Source organism: Tachypleus tridentatus, chromosome 10 (assembly GCF_004210375.1).
Source record: "Tachypleus tridentatus isolate NWPU-2018 chromosome 10, ASM421037v1, whole genome shotgun sequence".
Taxonomy (NCBI): Eukaryota; Metazoa; Arthropoda; class Merostomata; order Xiphosura; family Limulidae; genus Tachypleus; species Tachypleus tridentatus.
In genome coordinates, this window is record NC_134834.1 from 73,720,673 (window position 1) to 73,746,725 (window position 26,053).

The following is a 26,053-nucleotide window of genomic DNA, read 5'->3' on the forward strand; positions in this document are numbered from 1 at the left end:
ATTCCAAATAAACAAACAAGCAAACATATTTTTATGTTTCAAGTGTTTAAATATATTTTGTTTTTAGTCCCATAATATGGATAAGTGGATAATTCGAAAACGAAACAATCCAGATGATGGTGAACACTCAGAAAATAAAGACAATTTAATTAATTCTGGCATTACTGACGAAAAGAGAATGTCGCGTGACCGGAAAAACGTGAAACAGGAATTTAATGAAAATTGGAAGTTGAAATTTGTAGTGATTGAAGTAAATAACAAGCCAGTGTGTCGTTTGTGTAACAAAGATTTTAGTGTTAATAAAGTATACAATCTTAAGCAACACTTTAACAATTTTCACAACGAATTTGATGTAAAATTTCCAGTTGATAGCAAAAATCGTATGAATGAAATTAGCCGTCTGAAAGCACAACTTCATGAACAAAAGGGAGACCTAAAAATATTTTTATCATCGATAGAACTAGTTACGTTAGCTAGTTATAACGTACCTTGGATTCTAGCTCAAAAAAGAATTCATTTTCTGATGCTGAACTAGTAAAAGAAATATTGATTGTGAGCATTGAAACTCTGTTGGAGAATTATGATTCAAAAATAAAAGATGATATTCTTCACAAGGTAAATAATTTGCAATTAAGTCGAAGAACAATTGTTCGCAGAATGCTAGAGTTAGCGAAAGACACAGTAAATCAGTTGCTTAAACAACTAAAAGACTATTTGTATTTTTCCTTCTCACTAGATGAGTCAACAGATATTAGTGACACTGCAGTTGATATTTTGGGTTCGATATGTAACTTCAGATCTTCATGTGAGGGAAGAAATGTTTGGCCTTTGTGGATTACGAGATCGAACATATGGAAAAAAACATCTTTGAAAAATGTCTTGAAATGTCAAAAAAAAAGGAATTCACTGGAAATTAATGACTTTTTTACGCATCGTTATGTCTGTCAAAAACACAACTATTATTTATTTAACTGTAGAGTTAGTTAGACACAGGCGTCGCTATACGTGTTACAAATCTGAAAAAAAGGTGCTGCATAACTGGGTGATCATCGCTTTACTACGAGGAGCGAATAATTTTGTGATGCTTGTTGTCATGACGTCATTGTGTTAACAAAACATATCTTGAAGACAGTTATGTGGAAATTATTGATTAATTAAAAAGAGAGAAAAAAAGAAAACAGGAAGAAAGATAATACGTAAACTTTCAGCACGGCGCAAAATATCTCAGCCCAATAACATAGAATTCACGTACTGATATAATCGTAAACTCACAAGAAGAAATTAGACTAATCATCTTAATAATACTTGAAAGAATTCCTGATAGTTTGCCCCTTATCCGGTAGGCGGTCCTTTTGACGCCCTCTACCGGTTTCCGTCTACATCTACTTCGTAAACAAACGCTGTTGTATATATGTTGTTGTTTTTTTTTAAATGTAAGACAGAATTCTACATTTCATACAATGTATCTTGAAGTTGGTATTCTTTGTTTTGGTTTCAGTTTCTGCTATGAAATAAGGAATGAAACGGAACAGAACCATGATTTATAGAATATATTCAGAAATGTTTGTAGATTCTGTTCCCGTATAAAGTAGAATAAACTAAATTATCGTTAAGTGAACAGAAGACGTATATGCTGTTAAACGATTTGGAAGTAGCTACATGTCAATTTAAATCAACTTGATGCTTGTAAAATACATAGCATATTATTATAGTCTTGTTCAAACTAGGATAAAGAGAAACCAATGGCACAGATACTGCAGGTAAAGGGGGAACCGATAGTTCTCACTGGATTTGGGATAAAAAACACGCAACAAACTGTTTATTTAGAGATTTTAAATTTCCAAAGAAAATGCATATGTCATATACTGTCACTAGATACTCATTAACAAGTGGTTTTATGTTCGTTGACAGTCATCTCTGACAAAAGTACTACTGAGACAAAGATAAGACAGTCCCAGAAAACGAATCCGGCGAGTTTTTGTTTCTCAAATTACAAATAAACTGTTTAGCGCCACCCAGCGGCCCATTCTATAGGTTAATATTAGACTGCCTTTTACTTATTTTAAGCTTCCTTGCTATACAGTAGTAAACTCAAACGTCCAAACATATTTATAAAATCCGACTCCCTTAACTCGTAAGTCATAAACTGGGCTGCGTTAATCAAAAGAATATTTGCGAAGAATGATGCTAATTTATCTAAAAGCTCCCCAGTGGCACAGCGATATGTCTGCGGACTCACACTACTATAAACTGCGTTTCGATACCCTTGGTGGGCAGAGCACAAAGCCCATTGTGTAACTTTGTGCTTAATTCTAAACAACCAACTAACTCATCTAAAAATTACAAAATTTATTTAAAAGTCTGATATCAGCCAGAGCAATGTTATGTGTGAAATCGTACAAGCAATATTAAAAAATCCGCTTCTAAAAAAGTACATGAATTGTTAGGCCTGGCATGGCCAAGCGCATAAGGCGTGCGACTCGTAATTCGCGGGTTCGCGCCCGCGTCGCGCTAAATTTGCTCGCCCTCCCAACCGTGGGGGCGTATAATGTGACGGTCAATCCCACTATTCGTTGGTAAAAGAGTAGCCCAAGAGTTGGCGGTTGGTGGTGATGACTAGCTGCCTTCCCTCTAGTCTTACACTGCTAAATTAGGGACGGCTAGCACAGATAGCCCTTGTGTAGCTTTGCTTGAAATTCAAAACAAATCAAACCAATTAATGAAAATTAATAAAATATTTCTATTTACGTTTCATAATGATAGATTTTATTGGGCCACTATTTTACCAACTAATAATGGGATTGGCAGTCACATTATAACGCCCCCACGGCGACGAGCATGTTTGGTGTTACGGAGATTCGGGCCCGCGACCCTCAAATTACGAGTCGAACGCCTTAACCCACCTGTCCATGTCGGGCCGTCGAAGTACCAGAAATATTTAGTATTAAATCGTTCACACTGTTGGAATACCATTGCGAAAAAATACAGCTATTCAAACGCCTAAAATTATTTACTAGCGCGAAAAATTCAGTGTGAAACGTAATGAATATACAAAAATAATTATTATATTTAGAAACTATTTTTTTATTGCTGTTAAAGAAACATCCTTTATATTTTGTATATCTATCCTGAAGCGTACATTTCCCCAATATTGGTATATGTTAATAAATTAATTTCATTAATTTTCCCTAGGATTATAAGAAAAGGAGATAGTTTTGGAATTGTTGTAGAATGTTTGTTACAGAGAGAAGTAAACTGATATATTTTATATAGCGATTTTCCTTGTCTTATTTTTCATTTAAGTTGTAGCAACTGGTAATTTTACTATTGTAATATAAGTTAAATAACTTCGTGCAACATAACTCACCGACATAAATCCTCAAAAGGTAGCTTATTCAGAAAAAGCTAAAATATGCCAAACAAGGAGATAATTTTGGAATTGTTTTTTGGACACTTTCAGTTAACTCTTTTTTTTTTCACGAACTAAATTTAAGTGTTTACAAAGTATGTTTTTACCTTTTTTATTTATTTCGTGCAAGAAATTCAGGCGAACTACTCGTCAGATTGTTAATGTGAGTGGGGTTTTCTGAAAGTTGAGTGGTAGTAGAGAATACAACCCTTAGAAGACAAATTTGTTTCTTTGTTGTAAATTTACGAAAACAATTGTAAATAGTTGGCACTAAGTTGTGTTCATTAACTAGCTACCTCTTGTCTAATCTTGTTTCATCAATTCGTGGGAATGAACAATTCTTTTTATGGCAACGAGCCGCAAACCATGAATCCTCGAATTCACAATCCTGTTTGTTTGTTTGTGAATTTCGCACAAAGCTACTCGAGGGCTATCTGCGCTAGCCGTCCCTAATTTAGCATTCTAAGACTAAATGGAAGGCAGCTAGTCATCACCACCCACCGCCAACTCTTGGGCTACTCTTTTACCAACGAATAGTGGAATTGACCGTCACATTATAACGCCCCCACGGTTGAAAGGGCGAGCATGTTTGGTGCGACAGGGATTCGAACTCGCGACCCTCAAATTACGAGTCGAACGCCTTAATCCACTTGGCCATGCCAGGCTATTTCACAGTCTTGGTTTGCCAGCCTGAAGATTGAAGATTGTACTCTCAAGTAACTGTGTGGTTCTCACTTTTGAATTTAAACAATTATTTATTTTAACAGTTAATTTTTTTCTACACAATTTGAAATTGGAAGATCATGCTTTGTCAATTAATTTTATTACTCAGAAAAATGAAATAAAGTAAAATCATGGCACAATATATCTAGATCAAGAAACACTAAGCTCTAAAGTCATGTAAAATATTAAGGTTCAGTGTTTGGATATCAAATTTAAAAAAAACAGAAATTAAATATCTGAGCCTTTTTTTCACTTACTTATCTAAAACACCTTAAGGTAAAAATTCTAGATGAAATAAGAAACAATCAACATTGGTAAACACGCAGATGGCTTTGTACATCAGTAATATTAAAATAGATGAACTGAATGGTTGAACACTTGACATTTATACAAACAGAAGAGTAACGTCGTGACGTAGAAGCTCTAAATTCAAGTTGTATCAGCACTTAAAAGGTCGCTCGTTCTACAGTGTGGAAAGCTTACGTGCCCAACTCACGGAAGTGATTGCGCGTAAAAAATTAAAGTAATAAAAACAGGAGGGTTTGTGACACTTTTATCTTTCACATCCAACTCCTTCTTGGCAGACAAGAATCCTGGCTTGAAAACAGCCCGCCCTTACAGCATCTCTGAGAACCATCTCTAGACTGCCTAGCGCCAGATACTCTTCCTCGCCAGTCTGGAACTTGGAATCCAGGTATTTAAATAGAGGTAATTTAAAGAAAAGAACTTTGGAAGTAAACTACAACCAAGGTTTTTCCAGCCTATGTTTTTGTAAGTGATGAAATTGTTTGAGTATAAACTAGCATTAACTAAACTGGATAACTATAGAAAACCAGATGAGATTGAAACTGTTGGTTTTATCTGAAATTATTATAAACGAATAGAAATACTAGTTAATCCTTTGACAGTAAAGTTGCTTCTATTATTCGAAGCGATTATTAAGAAATCGAAACTAAAGTTATTCCTGTGCTAGTAAAGTTGCTGCTATTATCCCAATAGATTATTAACAAATGAAAACGAAACCTAATCCACTGCTTTTTCAATTGTTGCTACCATCCGTGTCTGTTGCTGTAGAGAGACGTAAACTGATATATTTTGTGTAGCGATTTTCCTTGTCTTACTTTTCATTTACGTTGTAGCTACTGGTAAGTTTACCATTGTAATATAAGTTAAATAACTTCGCGCAACATAACTCACCGATAGAAATCCTCAAAAGGTAGCGTATTTAGAAAAAGCTAAAATACGCCAAAATATAAATAAAATGATTTAAGCTGGCAACGATAGTCTTTCATATTATATCTCAGGACGGCTGATAGGGTTATTAACAAGTTTACTAATAAAGCAGAGAACAACGTTTTGACCTTCTTAGGTTATTTGGTTAACCTAAAGATGACCTAAGAAAGTCGAAACGTTGTTCTCTGCTTTATTAGTAAATGTGTTAATACCCATATCAGCCGTCCTGAGATACATTTTTACTTCAAGTGGGTTTATCGTCATCACGACATTGTTCTTCACGTCCCGTCTTCTTAGCAAAGGCACGACAATTATGTTACATTGTTTGTATATTAGCCAAGACTTGCAACTTATACTATAAGGTAGAAAAGTAATCGCATCTACTGTTTTCGTTTTAGAAAAGAGTATACTGAAGTTACTCTGTTTTACGTTCTTTGAGGTGACTGTCACACTGCGAAGAAACTGACAAAATATCTCAGTCAGTAAATGAAAGATGGGGTGAGATCTGGAACACAGAGAAAAAAAACAATAAACACATTATGGTGAACGAGTCATCTGATGGGCATTATAACGTATAGGTGCAAACTTTTTTTGTGTTTTATACTCAGCCAGTGGCACATCGATATGTCTGCGGACTTATAGAGCAAAAAAACGGGTTTCGATACTCGTAGTGGGCAGAGCACAGATAACCCATTGTGTAGCTTTATACATAATTTGAAACAAACAAACAAGCAGCGTTTTATTTAAAAAATATTCAAATATTATAAAGTAATGTTAAATCCTACTATTCGATTTGAGTAGCCTAAGAGTTGACGGTGTGCTCCAGTTAGCTGCCTTCCTTCCAGTGTATCACTTCTAGGTTAGAGTTAGGTAGCGCATACTGCTGTCAAGTAGCTGTGCTCGAAATTCTACAAACAATAGTTTACTATTTACGCTAACTCTTTATATATATGTATGTATATATATATGTATAATCAAAGTCTTAGTCTTAGTACAATGGTTTCGTTTCCATTCGCTCAATACGTTGACTTTTATAAAAAGTATAGCTTCGTGTTTATTAGTTCAGCGCGTTAACTGTTTTATAAAAAAAATATTACCTGTAACATAAGTTAGTTCTTATTTGTTAAACATACAAGCTCTTTTCTAAAAAATTCATTTTGTTTGCTAAACCGATATATATTTTATAAAACGTTACAGACAATAGCACAGATTCGTTTTCATTTGCTAAACTCGTTAAATCGTTTGTAAAGTGTTACTGATAATACTACAGATTTGTTTTTATTTGCTAAGCTTGTTAAATGTTTTGTAAAGTGTTAGTGATAATACTATAGATTTATTTTTATTTGCTAAGCTTGTTAAATGTTTTGTAAAGTGTTACTGATAATACTACAAATTTGTTTTTATTTGCTATGCTTGTTAAATGTTTTGTAAAGTGTTACTGATAGCACAACAGATTCATTTTTATTTACTGAACAAGTTAGTTCTTTGGACGTAGCTTTGTACGTTGAATATAAATGTCTTATTATAAATCAGAATGCAGCTATCGCATTGTTTCTGTGTTTAAAGTACAGTACAACTTTTCGATGGTCCATGTTTGTAACGTAGAGTGTAGCAATTATATTATTTGTGTTTATAAGGCAGATTGCATCTATCACATTGTCTCCATGTTTCTTAGGTAGAGTGCACAATTTCTATTTCTAAAGTACATTACAATTGTTTGATAAGTAAGGTAAAGAGTATGTATTACAAAGTTTCTACCTCTAAAGTACGTTACAACTTTTCGATAAGTAAGATAGATTGTAGGCATCAGAGTTTCTATGTTTGTTTCTCCTCTGATCTTTGATTTTAGAATGTTTCGCCCTTGTCTCACAATCTCTTACATGTCCAAACATGCTCGCACATTATAAATGTCTATCAATCCCAATATTCATTTATGAAAAAGTAGACTAAGAGTTGACGGAGATTGGTGATAACTAGCTACCTTTCCTCTTATCTTTTACTGGTAAATTAGGAACGACTAGCGCAGATAACCCCCATGTAGCTTTGCGCGAAATTCAAACCACATCAAAACTTTTATATATTTTCTTTTGGATATCAACCTATCTTTGGTTACCTGTTAATTCGTGGCTACCATAATGGTGTAAAATGTAGCGCTTCCTGCCACAAAAATAATATAAATAAATAACCTCCGTTTGTGGTTGCTTGCATAAATATATTTTTATCTGCAATTCGTCAGTTATTTGAAGGACTGGAATTATATTGTGGTAATCTTCTTCCGCGTTTACATTTTGCAGGTCTATTATACCTTATATAAATAAGTTTTTACTTTCATTATTTTACTGCTGAGAGGTATTAGAATTCTTTGATTTTTCTTGTAAAGCTACTCAAGGGCTATCTGTGATAGCTGTCCCTTATTTAATAGTGATAGATTAGAGGGAATTAGTCAACAACACCTACCACCAACGCCTGGAATACTCATTTACCAACGAACACGGGAATTAATAATTTCTTTGTAACATCCACACGACTGAAAAGGTAAACATATTCAATGATGAGGATTTGAATCCATGACCCACAGAGTGCGAGTCTAACACCCCTATAAACTACACCATACCATAGTGAAATATATTTATGATTAATTATTAAGATTATATGTAGTTTAAGTTGGTTTTTTATAGCATATTTAAACGATAGCTTTGATGAATCTACTTATCTAGCAGGAAGTGTCATCCAACAATGATTATCATGATATCAGTTCGAAAACAGCCCCTGTAATACATCGGGACATGATTTATGGATCTGTTTAAACTGTATATTTGTGTAAGGTTTAAAGCAAACATGAGCTAGATTTTAAAATGTTTGTGACATGTTTGCAAAACGTATATTTGTAAAACATTTATTTCCGTTTTTCAGGTTTATCGATTTGCTATATAAAATGTGAATGTACAGAATAACATTATGTTCTTTTATGGATTCATAATGTACACTTCAAACTTTTCAAATTTATTAAAATATCTTTAACGACTTCGTGCTTTGGGTTTAAATTTAATAATTTTTACCTGACCTTTTAATTACTGTTTCATGTATAATGGGAAATGCTTCGTTAATTACTTGTATTTTTAAACTTAATCGTGTGTTTCTGAACATTTTGCTTACTGCTTCACAGCTAATAGAAAATTTTTGAACAAAACGTATTCTTAGTTCCGTAAGTTTTATATATATATATATACACATAAAGAGTTTTATTTTATAGTTTTTATAACTTATAATATATATTTTAACATAATAGGATATCTTTGAACAACACATCCCAACACATTCTCTGCAAGACAAAAGAGGGAAAATATTTCATGAAAAATCAATGTGATTATAAAAAATGCTATCTCAAAAGCATGTGCACAGTTTCTTAGATTTAATATCTTATTGCTTTAAACCCTTCGTAAAATATTCCGCCATAATTCCTATCCAGAAGTCAAAATTATACGAGATATGTTGGATTGAGAAAGTAATATGGCCCGGCAGGGCCAGGTGGGTTAATGCGTTCGACTCGCATCCGAGGGTCGCAGGTTCGAATCCCCGTAAACCAAACATATTCACTCTTTCAGCCGTGAGGGCGTTATAAAGTGACGGTAAATTCAACTATTCGTTGGTAAAAGAGTAGGCCAAGAGTTGGTGGTGGATGGTGATGACTAGCTGCCTTCCCTCTAGTCTTATACTGCTAAATTAGGGACGGCTAGCGCAGATAGCCCTCGTGTAGCTTTGCGCGAAATTTAAAAACAAACAGAAAGTAATGTATTAAGCCTAAGTTTATTTTTACTTTATACGTGTTTTTTCTCACATCTATGTTTTATTTATAATTAGTTCATAAGGTGTTATTTCAAGCTTTCATAAGATTTCTTAGATTTTTTCTTTCTTTACGAGAAAGCTTCAAATTATTTTCACGGTTTTTATTGTTGGATGGGATCTGGATTATTCGGTAAAGAAATAATACAAAGTCCAATCCGCTTAATGTCAAAGAAAACGTTTTATTTTTCCACTCCAACTTATTTAATTTAGTTAAGTTAATACTCAATCAAAGGCCATGTTCACAGTAGATACTTAACACAAAGCTCTTACTTGTTAATATCTCCTGCTCTACAACACTTGTGTTATTACTGTGTTGAGCAGTCAGATTCGGTATTTATAACACTATCAACTCATTGACCTAACAAACCATTTTATCAAACTCAGTAAAACTTACTAATTGACTCAATAATTATTAGTTATGCGTTCTAGACAAACTTTATACTGCTCAAACTATTCTGAAACTTTGAAGACATTTTCATCACGTAACGTCAACAACAATACAATCGTCTATATTAAAAATATAGTCTACAACAATATAATAATATAAAACTCCAAGCTCAGCTAGGACTGAACCAATCCATTATCAAGCGGCCGTTGATTCAGGCCAGGCCAGTACAAATAACTGATTTCTTTACACAGAATATCCAGTTTTGGGTTGAGCTAATATATTATGTTAATGACAAAATGTTTGATGTTTGGTATTGTCTTTAATCTATTCCTCTGTATTTAAAACGTTTTCAACTTTTCAACAGGAAGTCCAACATGTCTTCGTTAGTCAACTGTATCGTATTTGTCTTCATTCTCTGCTTCATGATTGAAGTTTCTAGAGAAGACAACGCTAACTTTTTTTTTAAGAAGTTTCGCCCAGAAGTTTTCTATGACAACAAGGTTTTACCAGAGGATGCAGAAGTCAGAGTATTTGTCTTCAGAGATGAAGTTAAAAAGTGAGTTTTTCATCATATGTAAAATACTGATTGACTTCAGAACATTTGGATGATTTGTACTGCAGTAATAAAAAAATCAAAAGATATTTGGTCCATAAGTAAACGTAGTAGTGTATCTATTAAAACACGTATAATAATTATCTGAGTGGATTGTTTGAGTGATATTAATTAACAAATACGACGTAACAATTACTCTTTCTTGGTATACAATTCTAGCTTTTCCTCCTTTCTTTAGTCCTCTCTTCGCTTACCTATAGAACTTGTACTATCAAGTAATCTTGCTGAATAGATGTTAATTGGGCCTGAAACGGATTCCAAAGCGAACCTAAGAAACACGAGGGCTTTCTACGTTTTCACCCTTTTGCGCTTTTCATTATCATCTGGCACAATACTTACATATTTGAGTCGAGCTTCAGTTGGCTGGCAGCGAGCCCTGGCAGGTAAACTGGGGTGGCATTTACAGGGCTCTGTTTTAGGTGGAAAACAGAGACACGGTGACCGAATTAAATTTCTTATTTCGTGGGCGCTCGCATGAAAGATTATACAGTTGGCATCGTTTCTAAGAATAGATAAGATGTAGGACTGTGTCTTAAAATAAACGTTAACTTAAAATTAAAAGGTAAAAACAAAACAAATAATATATTTTATTTCACTTGCTTTAAATACCACAAAAAGTCATTTAATATTAAACCTGTATCATTTCTCCGTGTAAAATATCATCAGATTGGTTCCTTCGATGTTCGAGGATTCTAGTTCTTGACGTTTGTTCCATTATGTATTGACAACGTCTAAAGGAGTTGGTAGTGGTTCACTCAAATACTGATACCGTCTCTAGGAATTAATTTTGACACACTGTTATACTGATATCGTCAGTATGAGTTAGTAGCGATGCAGTCTTATACTGATTCCGTCAATAGTTAGTGATGGTGCACTCCTGTATCGACTGTCTTGCGGGTGTTTCTTAAAGAACGACTTTTAGTGCTGTTTTATCAATATTTTATTTCACATAACATGAGTACTAAACAAAACATGTCACCCTAAAACACCGTCGTTCACCTTCAAGTGAAAGTTTTCAATTACATCTTACACCTTCAAGTAGAAGTATTGATTCACATCTTACATCCCTTATAAGTAAGTACTAATATACAAACAGGCAGTTTTGTCACTGATTCTTCAGTATTGAATTACTTTATGTTTTAATTATTTTAAATCTAGTGTAGCTAAACCATCCTAAACATCCGAAATTAGATTATGTCATACGATGCTAGAAGAGCCCGACATGGCCAGGTGGTTAAGGCGCTCGACTCGTAATCTGAGGGTCGCGGGTTCGAATCCCCATCACAACAAACATGCTCGTCCTTTCAGCCGTGGCCAAGAGTAGCCCAAGAGTTGGTGGTGGGTGGTGATGATTAGCTGCCTTCCCTCTAAAAAAAACAAACTATGCTAGAAGAATAAATGGAAGAAAGTGTATTTACTTTATCCACACTTGTTCTACCTAAAGAATATTTCGATATATCAGATTTTAAACTTTTAAAATCAAACCGAAATATTTAATTATAAAAATTTAAAGCTTTGGTGCAAAATTGCAAAAAAGCAAGCTCAAAATAGTAACGTGAAACAATGGAAAATTTGAAAAGTTAGAAAAGAAAAATCTTTTCATATTTTTGTCTCAATATAATATGAGCTCTAGATAAAAACAAAAAAGTTAGTTCTACTCTGACGTCTCAATTTTAATTATATTATGTCATCATTCAACACTAGAAATTTCAACGTAACATTTTAAAGTTTCAATTTTGTTCACCAATAAAAGTGACAGAAGCTTTTATGTTCGAGTTCGTTCCTATAATTTTGGTTTGCTATAGAATCACACTCAACGTTGCTGACTTAGAATTACTAATTTTAACTTTTTATAAGCTATATCGTATAATACAAAAACCTTATAGGTCCATACTTTCAACATTGAACAATTACCGCATGATATAATCGGAAATCACACATACTCTTCTTCCCCGAAGTCCAACACAAGATTGCATCTTTAAAACCATTTAGTCACAAGATAGTTTGTTTAAAGACTTTGTGGGTCAGGTCACAATAATAATAAAATGTGCTTATTTGAAGCCAAGCACAAAGCTACAAAAGGTGCTATCCGTGCTCTTTGTTTGTTTTTGAATTCTGCGCAATCTATGTTAAAATTCCTTAAATTAAACTATGATGAATTATTATACGGCCTGGCATGGCCAGAAGGTTAAGGCGCTCTACTCATGGCGGCGGGCTCGAATCCTCGCCACACTAAACCTGCTGTGGTGGTGTTAAGATGTTACTGTCAGTCCCATTATTCATTGGTAAAAGAGTAATCCTAGAGTTGGCGGTGGGTGGTGATGACTATCCGCCTTCTCTCTAGTTTTCCACTGCAAGTTAGGGACGGCTAACTAGCCATCGTGTAATTTTCATCAGTTACCATACAATACCAGCGATACGTTACTAGAAGTTTCTTTGTTTTATGTTTTTAGCTGTGTCATAGTGCAACAACATAGAATAGTTCTGAATTGTTGTTGTTGGTTTTTCAAGTACAAAAATTAGTTCATAGTTCCATCTCTTGACCGATTTGAGATATAATGGAATCACTTTTGTTTAACTTTAACTTTATGTCAGCTAACTAGTAACTTAGTGCTAGCATGTGCGAGCAACGGAAATACTACAAATTAAAATTTTCAGAATATTCAGGGTCAGAAGGTTGTAACGAAGACCGATTCCTTTGTAGGGTATTCTTCTTGGTGGAACGAGAACATAGTCCTTTATCACTAACCATCACTCCTTGTTCAGCTCCCATCCAGTGGAAGCTTTCCCTGCGGCATTTCCCAGTGTCTGGTAATCAGCAAGGAAAAGGTAAGTTCAACTACATTATTAATTTATAGAAAGGTGATAATATATATGTATATATTTAGTGGCAAAAACTGTATTATAAAGATGAATACTGTTTCAAATAGTATTGTAATGAAAGATACTGCTTTGGAATGGTATTATAAGAATAATTAGTATTGGGAATGGTACTGTAAGCTTGTTTATAGTTAAACACAAACCTATACAACAGGCAATCGCTGCTGTGCCCACCACGGATATCGAAACTCAAGTTTTAGCGTTAAAAGTCTTCTGACTTAGCGCTGCGTCACTCGTGGCCGGTATTGGAAAGATAAATACTATTTAAAAACAGTATTGTTGGGATAAATAAAGTATGAGAAAGCTATTATAAGGATAAATAATGTTTGAGAACAATATTTTAAGGATACAAGTATAATAAAATATTATTAAGAAGGAACTCTGAAGAGAACTATACATATGTATTTTTATAGCAAGTATACGACAAGAAATTTATTATAAATATTCCATACGGCTGGATTTGTGAGAAAGATTTCGTAAGGTTGAAATAACAATAGAAACTTTATAAAGCCAGATTTCTTATAAAAATTGCACACATGTGAATTCACGACAAACACTTTATAAGGCTATGTGTAATAAAATGTCTGTAATTATGGATTTATGATAAGTATTTTCATAACGCTGACTAATGTGACAACGTATAATTTTTACATACCTGTGTTTTCTTGAACTACGTTTCAACATGCTGGTGATATTTGGAGCTATACTAAATCAGCAAGTAATTTTAACTTGTGTTGGTAGACCTAAAACACTAGTTCCAATTTGTTTTTTCTTGATTCTAATTAATTATTTCCGTGTTTCTATACTTTGATTTCTGTATTTAGACGTTAGGTGATTTTAAATAGCAACGTGTTTGCGTCGTAAAAATGAAATATAACCAACATAGTTTTGCTGGTATGACAAACTACAACTGTGGTGTGAATGAATCTTTGTTATGAGCTTGGTTTGAGTGACATGATTGTGATGTTTATAGGCTTTTCTCTCTTTGTTTCAACTTAAGGATGGAAATTAGCTTCCAGCTGAAATTACCACAACCCCGCGGTGGCTCAGCGGTAAATCAATGGGCTTGGAATGCTAAAAATCGGGCTTCGATACTCGCGGTGAACAAATCCCACTTAGCTATATTAGCTGATACTTCTTACATTTTAGGAGAATAAAGATAGCAAAAGAAATGATATTTTTTATAGTTATATTAAAAATTGATGATGCCAATACAATAAAACTGAGGGTAATCAATTTCTTTTCTAAAATATCATTGACTTTGTAAAACCAACAGTTTAGTAATGTCAACTTTTATAGTTCAAAAAGTTGTGTTTTTTTAGAAGTGTTACAAAATTTCGTATTATTTTTATGGAAAGTTACAACAAGCTGAAGTTATGTAACAATTTTATATATCAACTAGAAGGTGCATACCTCTGTCACGTAGCATTCATCATACTCGGCTGTCGTACAACAAGCTGAAGTTATGTAACAATTTTATATATCAACTAGAAGGTGCATACTTCTGTCACGTAGCATTCATCATACTCGGCTGTCGTACAACAAGCTGAAGTTATGTAACAATTTTATATATCAACTAGAAGGTGCATACCTCTGTCACGTAGCATTCATCATACTCGGCTGTCGTACAACAAGCTGAAGTTATGTAACAATTTTATATATCAACTAGAAGGTGCATACTTCTGTCACGTAGCATTCATCATACTCGGCTGTCGTACAACAAGCTGAAGTTATGTAACAATTTTATATATCAACTAGAAGGTGCATACCTCTGTCACGTAGCATTCATCATACTCGGCTGTCGTACAACAAGCTGAAGTTATGTAACAATTTTATATATCAACTAGAAGGTGCATACCTCTGTCACGTAGCATTCTCGGCTGTCGAAAGAATACAAAATATGTCCGTATGTCCGTCATTATCAACAAACACGAACCATTTTTGATAGAACAATGAAGAATGATATTCTATATATGTCCACCAAGTTTCTTCAAAATCCGATCTTCCTGACTGAGTTATAAAGCAAAAATAGTATGAAAAATCGGTACTCATATTAAGGATAGGGATATTTTTATTTTCTTGACCTTGCTATGACATTGGCCTTGGTCCTCCAACACTAATCACTTCTAAATTGGGTCATAGCCCAAATATATACCACCTTTCGTACAAATACATTCAACCGTTTTTGAGAAATCTTGCTGACAAACACACACACACAGGGGTGGAAACGTAACCTGTGTCCATCTTCGGTGTCGGAATCAACCGAAGACTAACACTGGCCGCTTCCTCTTTGAATGTTTTTCTACTTACCGTCTACCATTTTGCTTTGGTAACTGTACAAAGATTTGCGTTCGTTGGCTTGTAGAAGTACTCTGAGTCTCATGCTGAGAATGCTTTCTACTCATTTGAAGTAGCTATTTTTAACGAAAGTTTTGGGTGTACATTACAACACATACCTTCACTGGCACAGAGGGTTATTTCAATATCGAGCAAGCAGAAACTTGTTTTAAGAAAAACGCTGGATAATAACGTCTTAATTTACTTCCACTCTGCCAAGTTGTGATTATATTGTACCACTAGGAAGAACACTTTTCGAAAATGCACGGATTTGAAGAGTGTGTGTGTTTTCTTATAGCAAAGCCACATCAGGCTATCTGCTAAGCCCACCGAGAGGAATCAGCCCCCTGATTTTAGCGTTGTAAATCCGTAGACTTACCGCTGTTCTAGCGGGGGGCGGATTTGAAGAACCAAGAACAATATATGTGGTACGTTCCAAACATTTAAGTTAGAAATATTTGGCGCTTAATCGTTGTCATAGAAAACACAGACAGGAGCCAGTGACATTTGGAAACAGACACTGTATCGCATAGGAAAAGAAAACAACAACAACAAAAACGAATAGTATCTCTAAAATCAGCCTCTAAACATCATGACTTATTGTTGCATCAGACAACCAGATGTAACCAATTTAATTTTGCGTCATCTGTCTTTACTTTGACGACATACTATGCAAGAACCGTTTGTCGTATATTTTAGTTCTTTGTAAGAAGTAACGAGTTCTAGAAGCTTTAACTTTTCGTGTTTGGGATAAAATCGTCATCCACTGAAACTTTCACGCGTTTCAAAATTACCACTACTTCAGATATATTTTGTCAGCTAAGGGAAAACATGCCTTTAAATTAAAGATCCGTTTCACAAGAAGTGTTCTAGCAAATCTTCCCATTAACTTGCAAACAAACTCAAAATCTACTTGTGTAGTTCAGTCACACCCGAAATGTTTTAGTAAGTTCTTTCTTTGATGTGCAAACTGGACTGTAAATTTATGCAAACAATCAGATTACACCAGAACTGTTCCATTAAATCCTGGCTATTTTCAAGTGGAGAAGATTACCAAATTTTGTTTTCAAGCTGTAAATCAATGATATTTTTAAGCGAAACTTTTCAAATATATTTTTTATAAAATGAAATCAAATAAGGTGTTTATGAAGTAGAATTTGTAAAGATGTTTTTAAGAAGAAATAAATAAATTAATATCTACTTTCAATTAGAACAAGATAAGTACAAAAATAAAAATGCAAGTTAATTCCATAGTAAGTACCGTTAATTAAATATACGCTTCCTACTATGTAATTTATAAATGTCCATCGGTTGAACAGCAGTAACTTTATAGGATTACATTGCAAAAGTCCGGGGTTGTATTTCTAGCGCCGGACACAGCAAATAGCCCAATTTTGCTTTGCTCTAAAAAAACACATCCAAAACTAATAAAGATTATAATACATTGTCTCATCAGTTGGGTACATTTGAATGAATTAGCATGACCCATGTTACTGTTTCAGCTGATGATAACTTAAATGAATACCCAAATCGTACAAGAAATGAAATACTGCTGCTTTAATCAAAATATAAGCATGATAAGTGTTATGGAAACAATAAGTTGAACGTACTATGAGGTTTTCTAACAGAACTACTCCACCTTTGACTAACCCCTAGGAATTTATAGAACAACGTACTATGAGGTTCTCCTACAGAACTACTCCACCTTTGACTAACCCCTAGGAATTTATAGAACAACGTACTATGAGGTTCTCTAACAGAACTACTCCACCTTTGACTAACCCCTAGGAACTTATAGAACAACGTACTATGAGGTTCTCCTACAGAACTACTCCACCTTTGACTAACCCCTAGGAATTTATAGAACAATGTACTATGAGGTTCTCTAACAGAACTACTCCACCTTTGACTAACCCCTAGGAATTTATAGAACAATGTACTATGAGGTTCTCTAACAGAACTACTCCACTTTTGACTAACCCCTAGGAATTTATAGAACAACGTACTATGAGGTTCTCCTACAGAACTACTCCACCTTTGACTAACCCCTAGGAATTTATAGAACAACGTACTATGAGGTTCTCTAACAGAACTACTCCACCTTTGACTAACCCCTAGGAACTTATAGAACAACGTACTATGAGGTTCTCCTACAGAACTACTCCACCTTTGACTAACCCCTAGGAATTTATAGAACAATGTACTATGAGGTTCTCTAACAGAACTACTCCACTTTTGACTAACCCCTAGGAATTTATAGAACAACGTACTATGAGGTTCTCCTACAGAACTACTCCACCTTTGACTAACCCCTAGGAATTTATAGAACAATGTACTATGAGGTTCTCTAACAGAACTACTCCACTTTTGATTAACCCCTAGGAATTTATAGAACAACGTACTATGAGGTTCTCCTACAGAACTACTCCACCTTTGAAGTACTTTGAAGTACACAGACCCTAGGACTTTATAGAACTCATGGGATGAGCAAGAGAAAATAAAGTTATATCATTTAAAAAAGTAAACATCATAATATTCTGGATTTTATTTTGTTTGTGAAGCACTGGGTTATCGAATGCTTCTACTCTGTAAATCGAGCACCGAATTTTAGCATTGTAACTCTGTGAACTTACAACGGACAACAAAAGTTTAGAAAATTCAGAAATAATAATAATAAAGATACTTATAAAAGGAAGTTACAGTTAAATAGTAATGCTATAGCACATATGCAACTGTTACATAGTTTGTTCTTCTGAAAGGAGGCCAAAGGTCGCCTGGTGAGGGTTACCTTTTTTAACCACTCTCACCACTATACAGTAGCGTGTTGTTTATCGATTAGTCAGCAGACACTAAAATGACGTCATATAAAGGACGATTAACTTTGCAATTTGTACTTTCACGGCGTGAGTAAAGCGTACGCGTGCCATAAATCACGCGGAGGATTACGCACTCTGCAGGCTACAACAGAGCATGGCCTATGAACTTCAACAGCAAGAAAAGAAAATATTTGTTATGCTTAATATTCTTTTTATTTACCGTCGAAACAGAACGCATTCGGAGCCCTGCGAAAGTACAGCCGGTAAATATATATACATTAAAGGCTTGAACTAATGGAAAGTAAAATTCGTTTTCGTCAATACATTATGATGGTTAAAATATTAAACAGTTTTTAACTGTATACGTGTAAGTTTCGAAAAGTTGTGATATTAAATTAAACTTTGTAGCAAGAGTGTTCCCACAAATTGAATGAATTTGGTATTAAAATACTATTGGAGATGTTTTCAAGTACATTAATATAAAGGCACTGAAAACCAACTTTGGTTTTTAGTAGACATCAAAAACATAAGATATTGGTAACTGACACAAAATCAGTTTCTTTGTTTTTTAGTAGACATTAAAATACATAAGATATTGGTAACTGACACAAGATCAGTTTCTTTGTTTTTTAGTAGACATTAAAATACATAAGATATTGGTAGCTGACACAAGATCAGTTTCTTTGTTTTTAGTAGACATTAAAATACATAAGATATTGGTAACTGACACAAGATCAGTTTCTTTGTTTTTTAGTAGACATTAAAATACATAAGATATTGGTAACTGACACAAGATCAGTTTCTTTGTTTTTTAGTAGACATTAAAATACATAAGATATTGGTAACTGACACAAGATCAGTTTCTTTGTTTTTTAGTAGACATTAAAATACATAAGATATTGGTAACTGACACAAGATCAGTTTCTTTGTTTTTTAGTAGACATTAAAATACATAAGATATTGGTAACTGACACAAGATCAGTTTCTTTGGTTTTTTAATGCCGCTTGACACATAGTTTCTAATAAAATTTAACTAAGATAATTTTTCAAGTGGGAAATTAATAAATATGCTTTTCCAGATAGAACATAAAAAATATCTATCCAAATGGAGAGGAAAAACATGATTCTACAAGAAGAACTTCATAAAGTTTATTTTTTAAGTAAAACGTAAAAAATATATTTACAAGTCAAAACTCACAAACTCATTTCCTTAAAATGTTATTTAATAAAAATAATATGTTGTAATATAGAAAAATAGCGTATGTTTCATTCGAAGATGTTCTTATCTAACTATGTTAATCTATAAATTGATATAATATTTCAAGTTACATTAACTTTTCAGTTTTTACACGTTTATAGAAACCTTACTGGAGACAACATCTTCTAAAAATTGTTATAATGAGAAGTATTTTAAACTTTCTATCTCGCAGTGACTTATTAGAACATATATAAATTAATACTTCCGACTATAGCAATCTATGTGCTTAGTGCGAAACTAATAATTAGCCTTGCAATTAGTACAACTAAGTATACTTTTCTTACGTTTCTCCTTGGAAAAAGTATCGTTTCAGTAGGTAAGCAAGGTCGCTGTTTAACGATATTTTCAGCCGTTATGACTTAGATCTCAAAATACACTTAATATAACCAACACCAAATCACTAAGTACTATAAGAAAGAGCGTCTAATAAAAACAGAAGCCAGTTAGTTAACCAGATGCGTTTATTGTATCTATTTGATTATAATAATCTAAGTTCAATTTAGTTTTTAATCATTTCAATTGGTTGAGGAGTGGACTAATGACGTCACAAAAGTGTGACTGCTACACGTAAGCTTCACTTGAGTTGAAGAACCAAGATCGGGATATATTATGAATTCTGTATATGTGTGTGTGTGTGTGTATAAAGATGATAATGTTTGAGACAATACTGCACCTTCTTTTATACACATATACATTATGTACCTATTCATCGCATGGAGAAAGCATAAGGCCCACAGAAGGTGACATAGGAGACCAGATCTAAACGTCGACTCTCTAACGCTACGTACTAGCTGTTAGCTAATTATTAGCGAGCAGAGAAATTTTCTAAAATAATTGTTTAAGATATGTAAACACAACTACGCCTTCCTCTTCTGTCTTTTATTCTCTTTATTTCCTTTTACCGGTTTCGCGACATCATTGGTCCCTCGTGAGACATAACTTTTCGAATAATACAGTAATTTAATATCATCTAACATTTTCAATGTAAACAAACAATAACAGCACATATTACTAGGCTGCTGTTCTCGTGTTTCACAAAAAAAAAATAACTCATACATCAGTACTTAAATCTTCTACTCCAAGTAACAGAAACGAATTACACACATATAAAAAAAATGCTGGGTTCTTTACTCCAGTGTTTCTTATATAGAATTACATGGCTGTCGTAGCAGAAAAACGAAACGTTTGCATAAAGCAGAATCAGGAATCACTTATGATAACCTTTTCAACTCAGACAAGAGATTTAGTGCTCCATCCCATAATCCTCAACTATCATGTCAACGATCATTCCTGTTAAAATATTCAAGGGAGATAAACTCCCAACTAATACTAGCTTTTACAAGTTTCATAACCGCCATCGAAATGAGTCTTCCCTCACTCCTGGAGGACATAATACACAAACAGGGTCAAGCAAGTATAAGTCATACAAAAAATGGTTGGATTGTCCAATAAGATCTATACGTAAGTTTTACTAAGCCACAACTGAACCATCTCTGTCTCTCAAGATTCAAAATCGTTGACCACTGGTAGAAATATGAGCCTTAATAATTCATTTGTGAATAATACACGAGTCCAATGATATTGCTTCTCATTCTAGTGATCTTGACAAATGACAATGTGCAGTGCAAGTGAAGGAGGCGGATTTCATCTTGAGCTGAGGCCATCCATAATTAATCAAGGTGTCATAAGAAGTCTATGAGAAGAGGACTGGTCTTTCCTAGTCAAGATGTTGTTTCAGATTGTGTGAAAAGACCAAAAGCCTCATACCGCATCCACAACGTTACCACAAGAGGCTTGGATATACCAAAATGGAGTTTTCTTTCTTGGCCATATGTTTGTCGAGTTTCTTACATAGGAACAACATGTTAGTCTGCACTTCCAAGAAAAAACATTTCGATGTCTTCACCGATCGGAAACGATAACCAAACAGTAAATCTGAAAATTAAGTAGAAATGGTGTTTTCCAACAGCAGGAAATAAGAGCAACATGCACCCAAAGAGCTCTTTATTCTCCAAACAGTACATATGAAACGTGTGCATAATTAATAATACATCTGATCATAGAATTACATCAATCTATTGTAAATATTTACCCATTAATAAAGTTTTAATTTTAAATATGTGACATCATCATTCGACACCACAAGTTTTAAAGTAATAGTTCTGAAGTTTCAGTGTTCTTCAATCTTTTTTTTTAAATATTTGCCCCTTAAACATTTCGATCTTGTGCAAATCGTCGTATTCGTACGTATTATAAAACTAATTAGAGAGTGGAAACTGTTCCTTAAATGTATTTCATTATGTTCATATCTATATATATTATTATGTAAAATAATAGTGGAAAACCTTTTCTTGTTACACTGTTTGACTGTAATGTTTAATGTAAAGAAGTAATAGACATAATTTCTTTGTATATATCATGCTTGTTTAAATACTGTAATTCAAAGAGACAGTATAACACCGAATCTTTTTACACACACACACAAATATATATGTACATAAGAAATCTCTGGAATATCGTACTAATCTATTTTTTTCTTCTATCAGTTTCGTTAGTTTAAAAGTCACTCTTCAGGATGTAATTTTACTGAGAATCTATAACACAAACATTGAAACACTGTTTGTCAACTATACATAAATAATAAAAATTAAATACATATATTTTCCAAATGTAAAAGCATATAATACACTCTATGTATAAACTAAGTAAATTAAAAATGCTCAAAAATGAATAAAATTAGTCCATATACTTTCCTTTTTAAATTAAAATATTATTCTAATTATACTTTACCTTATTATTATAAAAATACAACTTCTATGCTTTCATACGCTTGCCTACTTTTTCTTTTCTGTAAGTCCTACTAACTGTTTTCACCATTTCCTAAGTCCTACTGACTTTTACACAACCAGTTATTTCTGCTCGCTTAGAACAATCTATTTAAAGTGGCGCCAAAACATTATCAAATATTTTTACAAAAATAATCTTTCATGTCTTACATTACATGCCCAAAAAAGGGCAAAAAAAAACAACAAAAATATGGTTCTTTTATAATTTTAAATTTGTTCAAAATATAAAATGGAAAGTATATTGACTAATTTTATTTATTTTTAAGCATTTGAAACGCGTTTAGTTTGTACATGCAATGTAGTATATGTTTGTACATTTGGAATATATATGTATTTAATTTTGATTATTTATGTTTAGTTGAGAAACGGTGTTTCAATGTTTTTGTTATAGATTCTAGTAAATTTATACCCTGAAGAGTGACTTGTGAAGTCAAAAACCAGCTAAGAAATTAATAAACGAAATAGAGAAATAGAATAGTCTGACGTTCCAATGTTTTCTTATTCATATCCACAAGTGAAACTTATTGATGTTTTTGTTATAGATGTATATACAAATTCATTATTATGTAATTATATAATGTAAAAGGACAGTGTGCGCCACTTCTCTAAGTATTGTCAGTTGCACAGAATCTGTATTTATTATACGAATTTTAAGTTTTGTATTGATTTGTACGTAGAATTCTCACCTTAATGCTTTCACTGGTTGCATCTTAGATGGTGTTTTAACTTTTTTCACTTCCTTGGGTACACATATATCATCTCTCTTTAGGATAGGGCCATGTGAGTTTGAAATTTTGTACCACCATGAAGAAAGAATCAAACTTGTTAGAGTTGGCCAGTTTTAAGTTGCAGATAGTAACGATATATTAAAACATGTCTTTATATTTGTTTTGTTTCTTTACTGTGTATCTAACACTGAACCTGGTACTGGGAAAGTTGTTTATCTACAAACGTGGCGACGAAAGAGTTAACTATTTGTGATAATATTTCAGCTTTAACGAGACACGAACTCAGACTCACGTGTTACATATATTGAGGTATTTAATGTAATCTCCGTCTTTTCCACAGATATCCAGCAGAATGAGATAACGAGTGGTGATGTAGCTCCTTCCTATTCCGTTCTTCAAGCAACTTACTTTGGTCAAGAACAGAGGACCTACACAAACCTTAACAGTTATGCTGGGCTCTACATGTTAGAAATGGACTCGCATGGCAATGATACCAGCGTGAAGATCTTTGTTTCGACTAAACCGGAGGTTCACTTCCCTCATCCACTTCTTCCTTCCAATCCACGCGTTGGAATTCTTAAAGTTCGAAGAAACCGAGTTTTAATCACGTGGATGATAAGTCCTACGGAATCTGAGCATAATCAGGTGGTGGAATACTGTGTATCGGCGAACCTTAGAAAGAGCTATAAGACGCAGTGTGAGGTAGATGCTGACATCAATGGAGACATACCTCCAACACCACCTCCATGGGCGGGCTTTGGTTTTTGGTGGGAAAAGCTTGCACGAAAGAAACTGTTAATGAAAGTCCGAGGTATCAAAAAGTCTGTGACAGTTCTGGATGACATAATTTATGAATGTGTTGGTAGGAAAACTTGGCACATGTTCAGAGATCTTCAAGAGGGTACCACATACTTCTTTGACGTTTTTTCTGTCAATCCAGTAACTAATGCTAGTATTGCCTACTTGGGAGCCAGCACGACAACAAAGGTTTCGAAAAGTGGAAGAATTAGAGACCATTCATTGACAACTTTGAAACTAGAAGAATCGGACGACTTCTCTTCCGTCTCATCTTATACGCTGAGACAAAAGACGCCTGTATTATACTTCTTTGTTCGTTCCTGCACGGGACCAGGACCGGTTGATTTTGAAGTATCCTTGAACAGGAATGTCCTCCTGAACACCCGTGTCATGAGCACAGAGACTCTGTCCATCAATGATGCACTCAATGGTACTTATACTTTTACTGTGTCTTCCTTGGTCCGTCAAACTCGAGAAGTGCAGCTCTTTGTAAGCCGAAGATACTGGAAGTTTCCATTTCCAGACCTTCCTAAAGATAAAAGGATTTTAGTGTTCGATTCCCTCACCACGTGTGATTCCGTGATGCTGGCTTGGCGAGCTTCTTCCGATGATAAGGTGAGGTACTGTATTTACCAAAGTAACGACACAAGAAACCTTATGCCTCTTTTCACTTGCGAACCAAAATACGAACATGGATACAATCGCGAAGAAGTCATGTGTCGTAGATACAACCGGTACAGCAGACACAGGATCCAAGACCTGATCATGCAAAAGGTGAAAGGATTAAATCCCGGGAACAGTTACGTTTTTGAAGTTCACGTAACAAAGGCGAGAGGGAACACTTTACCGTACGAACAAGTGTTGGCCACAACAAGGAAGCACTGTACTTCCTACAGGCGAAACCGGTGACAGGAATGTAGGGAAAGAACTGATTATTGAAAAACTCTGTTACGGCTAGGTTCCACAGTAACCTGGTAACATGTAGTGTTGCACTAAACCAGTGAAGCATGCATTCTATTAGGTCACTTGAATGTTTGGTGAGTTTGTTTTCGTGGAGAAAAATGGAAGGACTCTTATCTGCGTGAGGGGTAAAACTAAACACTTTCGTGTTCATCGGGAAATGCATTTTTCTTCTCATTTTGAAAACGGAACTTGCTTATAAACCAAAATCAACCTTTCAATAAGCATGTTGATTCTTCTTTAAACAGAAGAAAACTAAACGTACAAAATGGTAAGGCATGCGCCGTAGCTGAAACTGATCAAGCAGAGTCATTTATTAGAAAGAATTTCAAACCAAAGAAAACAGAGTGCCAAATGTAACAAAATAGGAAGAGCAAACTGAATCATTGTAAAACTAAGCCTTTGTCTTTGAACTGCTGTTCTTTTCGATCTCAGTTAAAATGTTTAATTACGATAAAACTCAACTTTTGCTTGGCATTGAACCTACTTAATTTGTTCCCTTTGTATACTTAAAATAAACCACAGGTGTTTTGTTCTTCCCAAACTACAGTTGCAAGAAATATATATATATATAGACTAAAATATCAAAAGCAAATAAGTATGTAATTTATTTTATATAAAAATAATCGTAATTAACTCTGACCTTTAAAAATATTATTTACTGTAGTCATACTGGCCAGTTTCTATAAACATAATCTATGTTCATTCTGACTAGTGAAAACGTCCTTTGACGAGTTCTTATTGGCCAATTTCTATAAATGCAATTTACGTTCACTCTGATAGGCTAACATTTTCACTGTTGCTGAATTACTATTATACGGTTGATGAAAGTTCTCTGCCCTTGGAGACGAACAAGATAATGAACACTGACCAGTTAAAGTAAACCACTAGTGAGCTCTTATTCCTTTGTTACCACCAATAAAAAACGACATAAGTTAGTTCTCCTCGGACTCACAGTTGTATTACTTTAATATTTTCTTCACTGAGCTTTAAATCCATCTAGTTTTGGATCAGCCGCTCGAGTATATCGTATTGAGCAAGAACTTTTTACATTCAGTTGGCTGATCTTGAAAGCAGTGTTAAAGTGCAAGTAAGTTCGGTGACGGAGATTTGAACCAGGCCAAACGAATATACGTTTGGAGTAATAGTAACATTAGGATTTAAAGTGAATCTATATGTAATGTGAGTTTCAGTTATAGCATTTCTACAAACAAAACT

At 34.0% G+C, this 26,053-nt stretch overlaps 1 protein-coding gene and 1 long non-coding RNA gene across 7 annotated transcripts in view; one reads left to right on the forward strand and one right to left on the reverse strand.

Annotated features, from left to right (window-relative positions):
• nord (neuron derived neurotrophic factor nord) overlaps positions 1-25,379 on the forward strand; it is a 59,499-nt gene extending 34,120 nt beyond the window's left edge. For 3 of the 6 annotated variants that reach the window (XM_076462130.1, XM_076462128.1, XM_076462129.1), the window contains 4 exons: positions 4,717-4,903; positions 9,964-10,155; positions 12,917-13,041; positions 23,418-25,379. In XM_076462130.1, the coding sequence (XP_076318245.1) occupies positions 4,896-4,903; positions 9,964-10,155; positions 12,917-13,041; positions 23,418-24,784 (1,692 nt within the window). In that variant the 5' untranslated portion in view covers positions 4,717-4,895 and the 3' untranslated portion in view covers positions 24,785-25,379. Of the gene's footprint in view, positions 1-4,716; positions 4,904-9,963; positions 10,156-12,916; positions 13,042-23,417 lie in introns of those variants that run through there. The other 3 variants (XM_076462126.1, XM_076462127.1, XM_076462131.1) reach the window with 2 other exon arrangements.
• On the reverse strand, positions 9,371-15,828 carry LOC143229579 (uncharacterized). The gene is made up of 2 exons (XR_013015946.1): positions 15,403-15,828; positions 9,371-11,579 (listed from the first exon to the last, which is right to left on the reverse strand). It is a non-coding gene; the product is annotated as an uncharacterized LOC143229579 (long non-coding RNA).
• Positions 25,380-26,053: the final 674 nt, after the last annotated feature.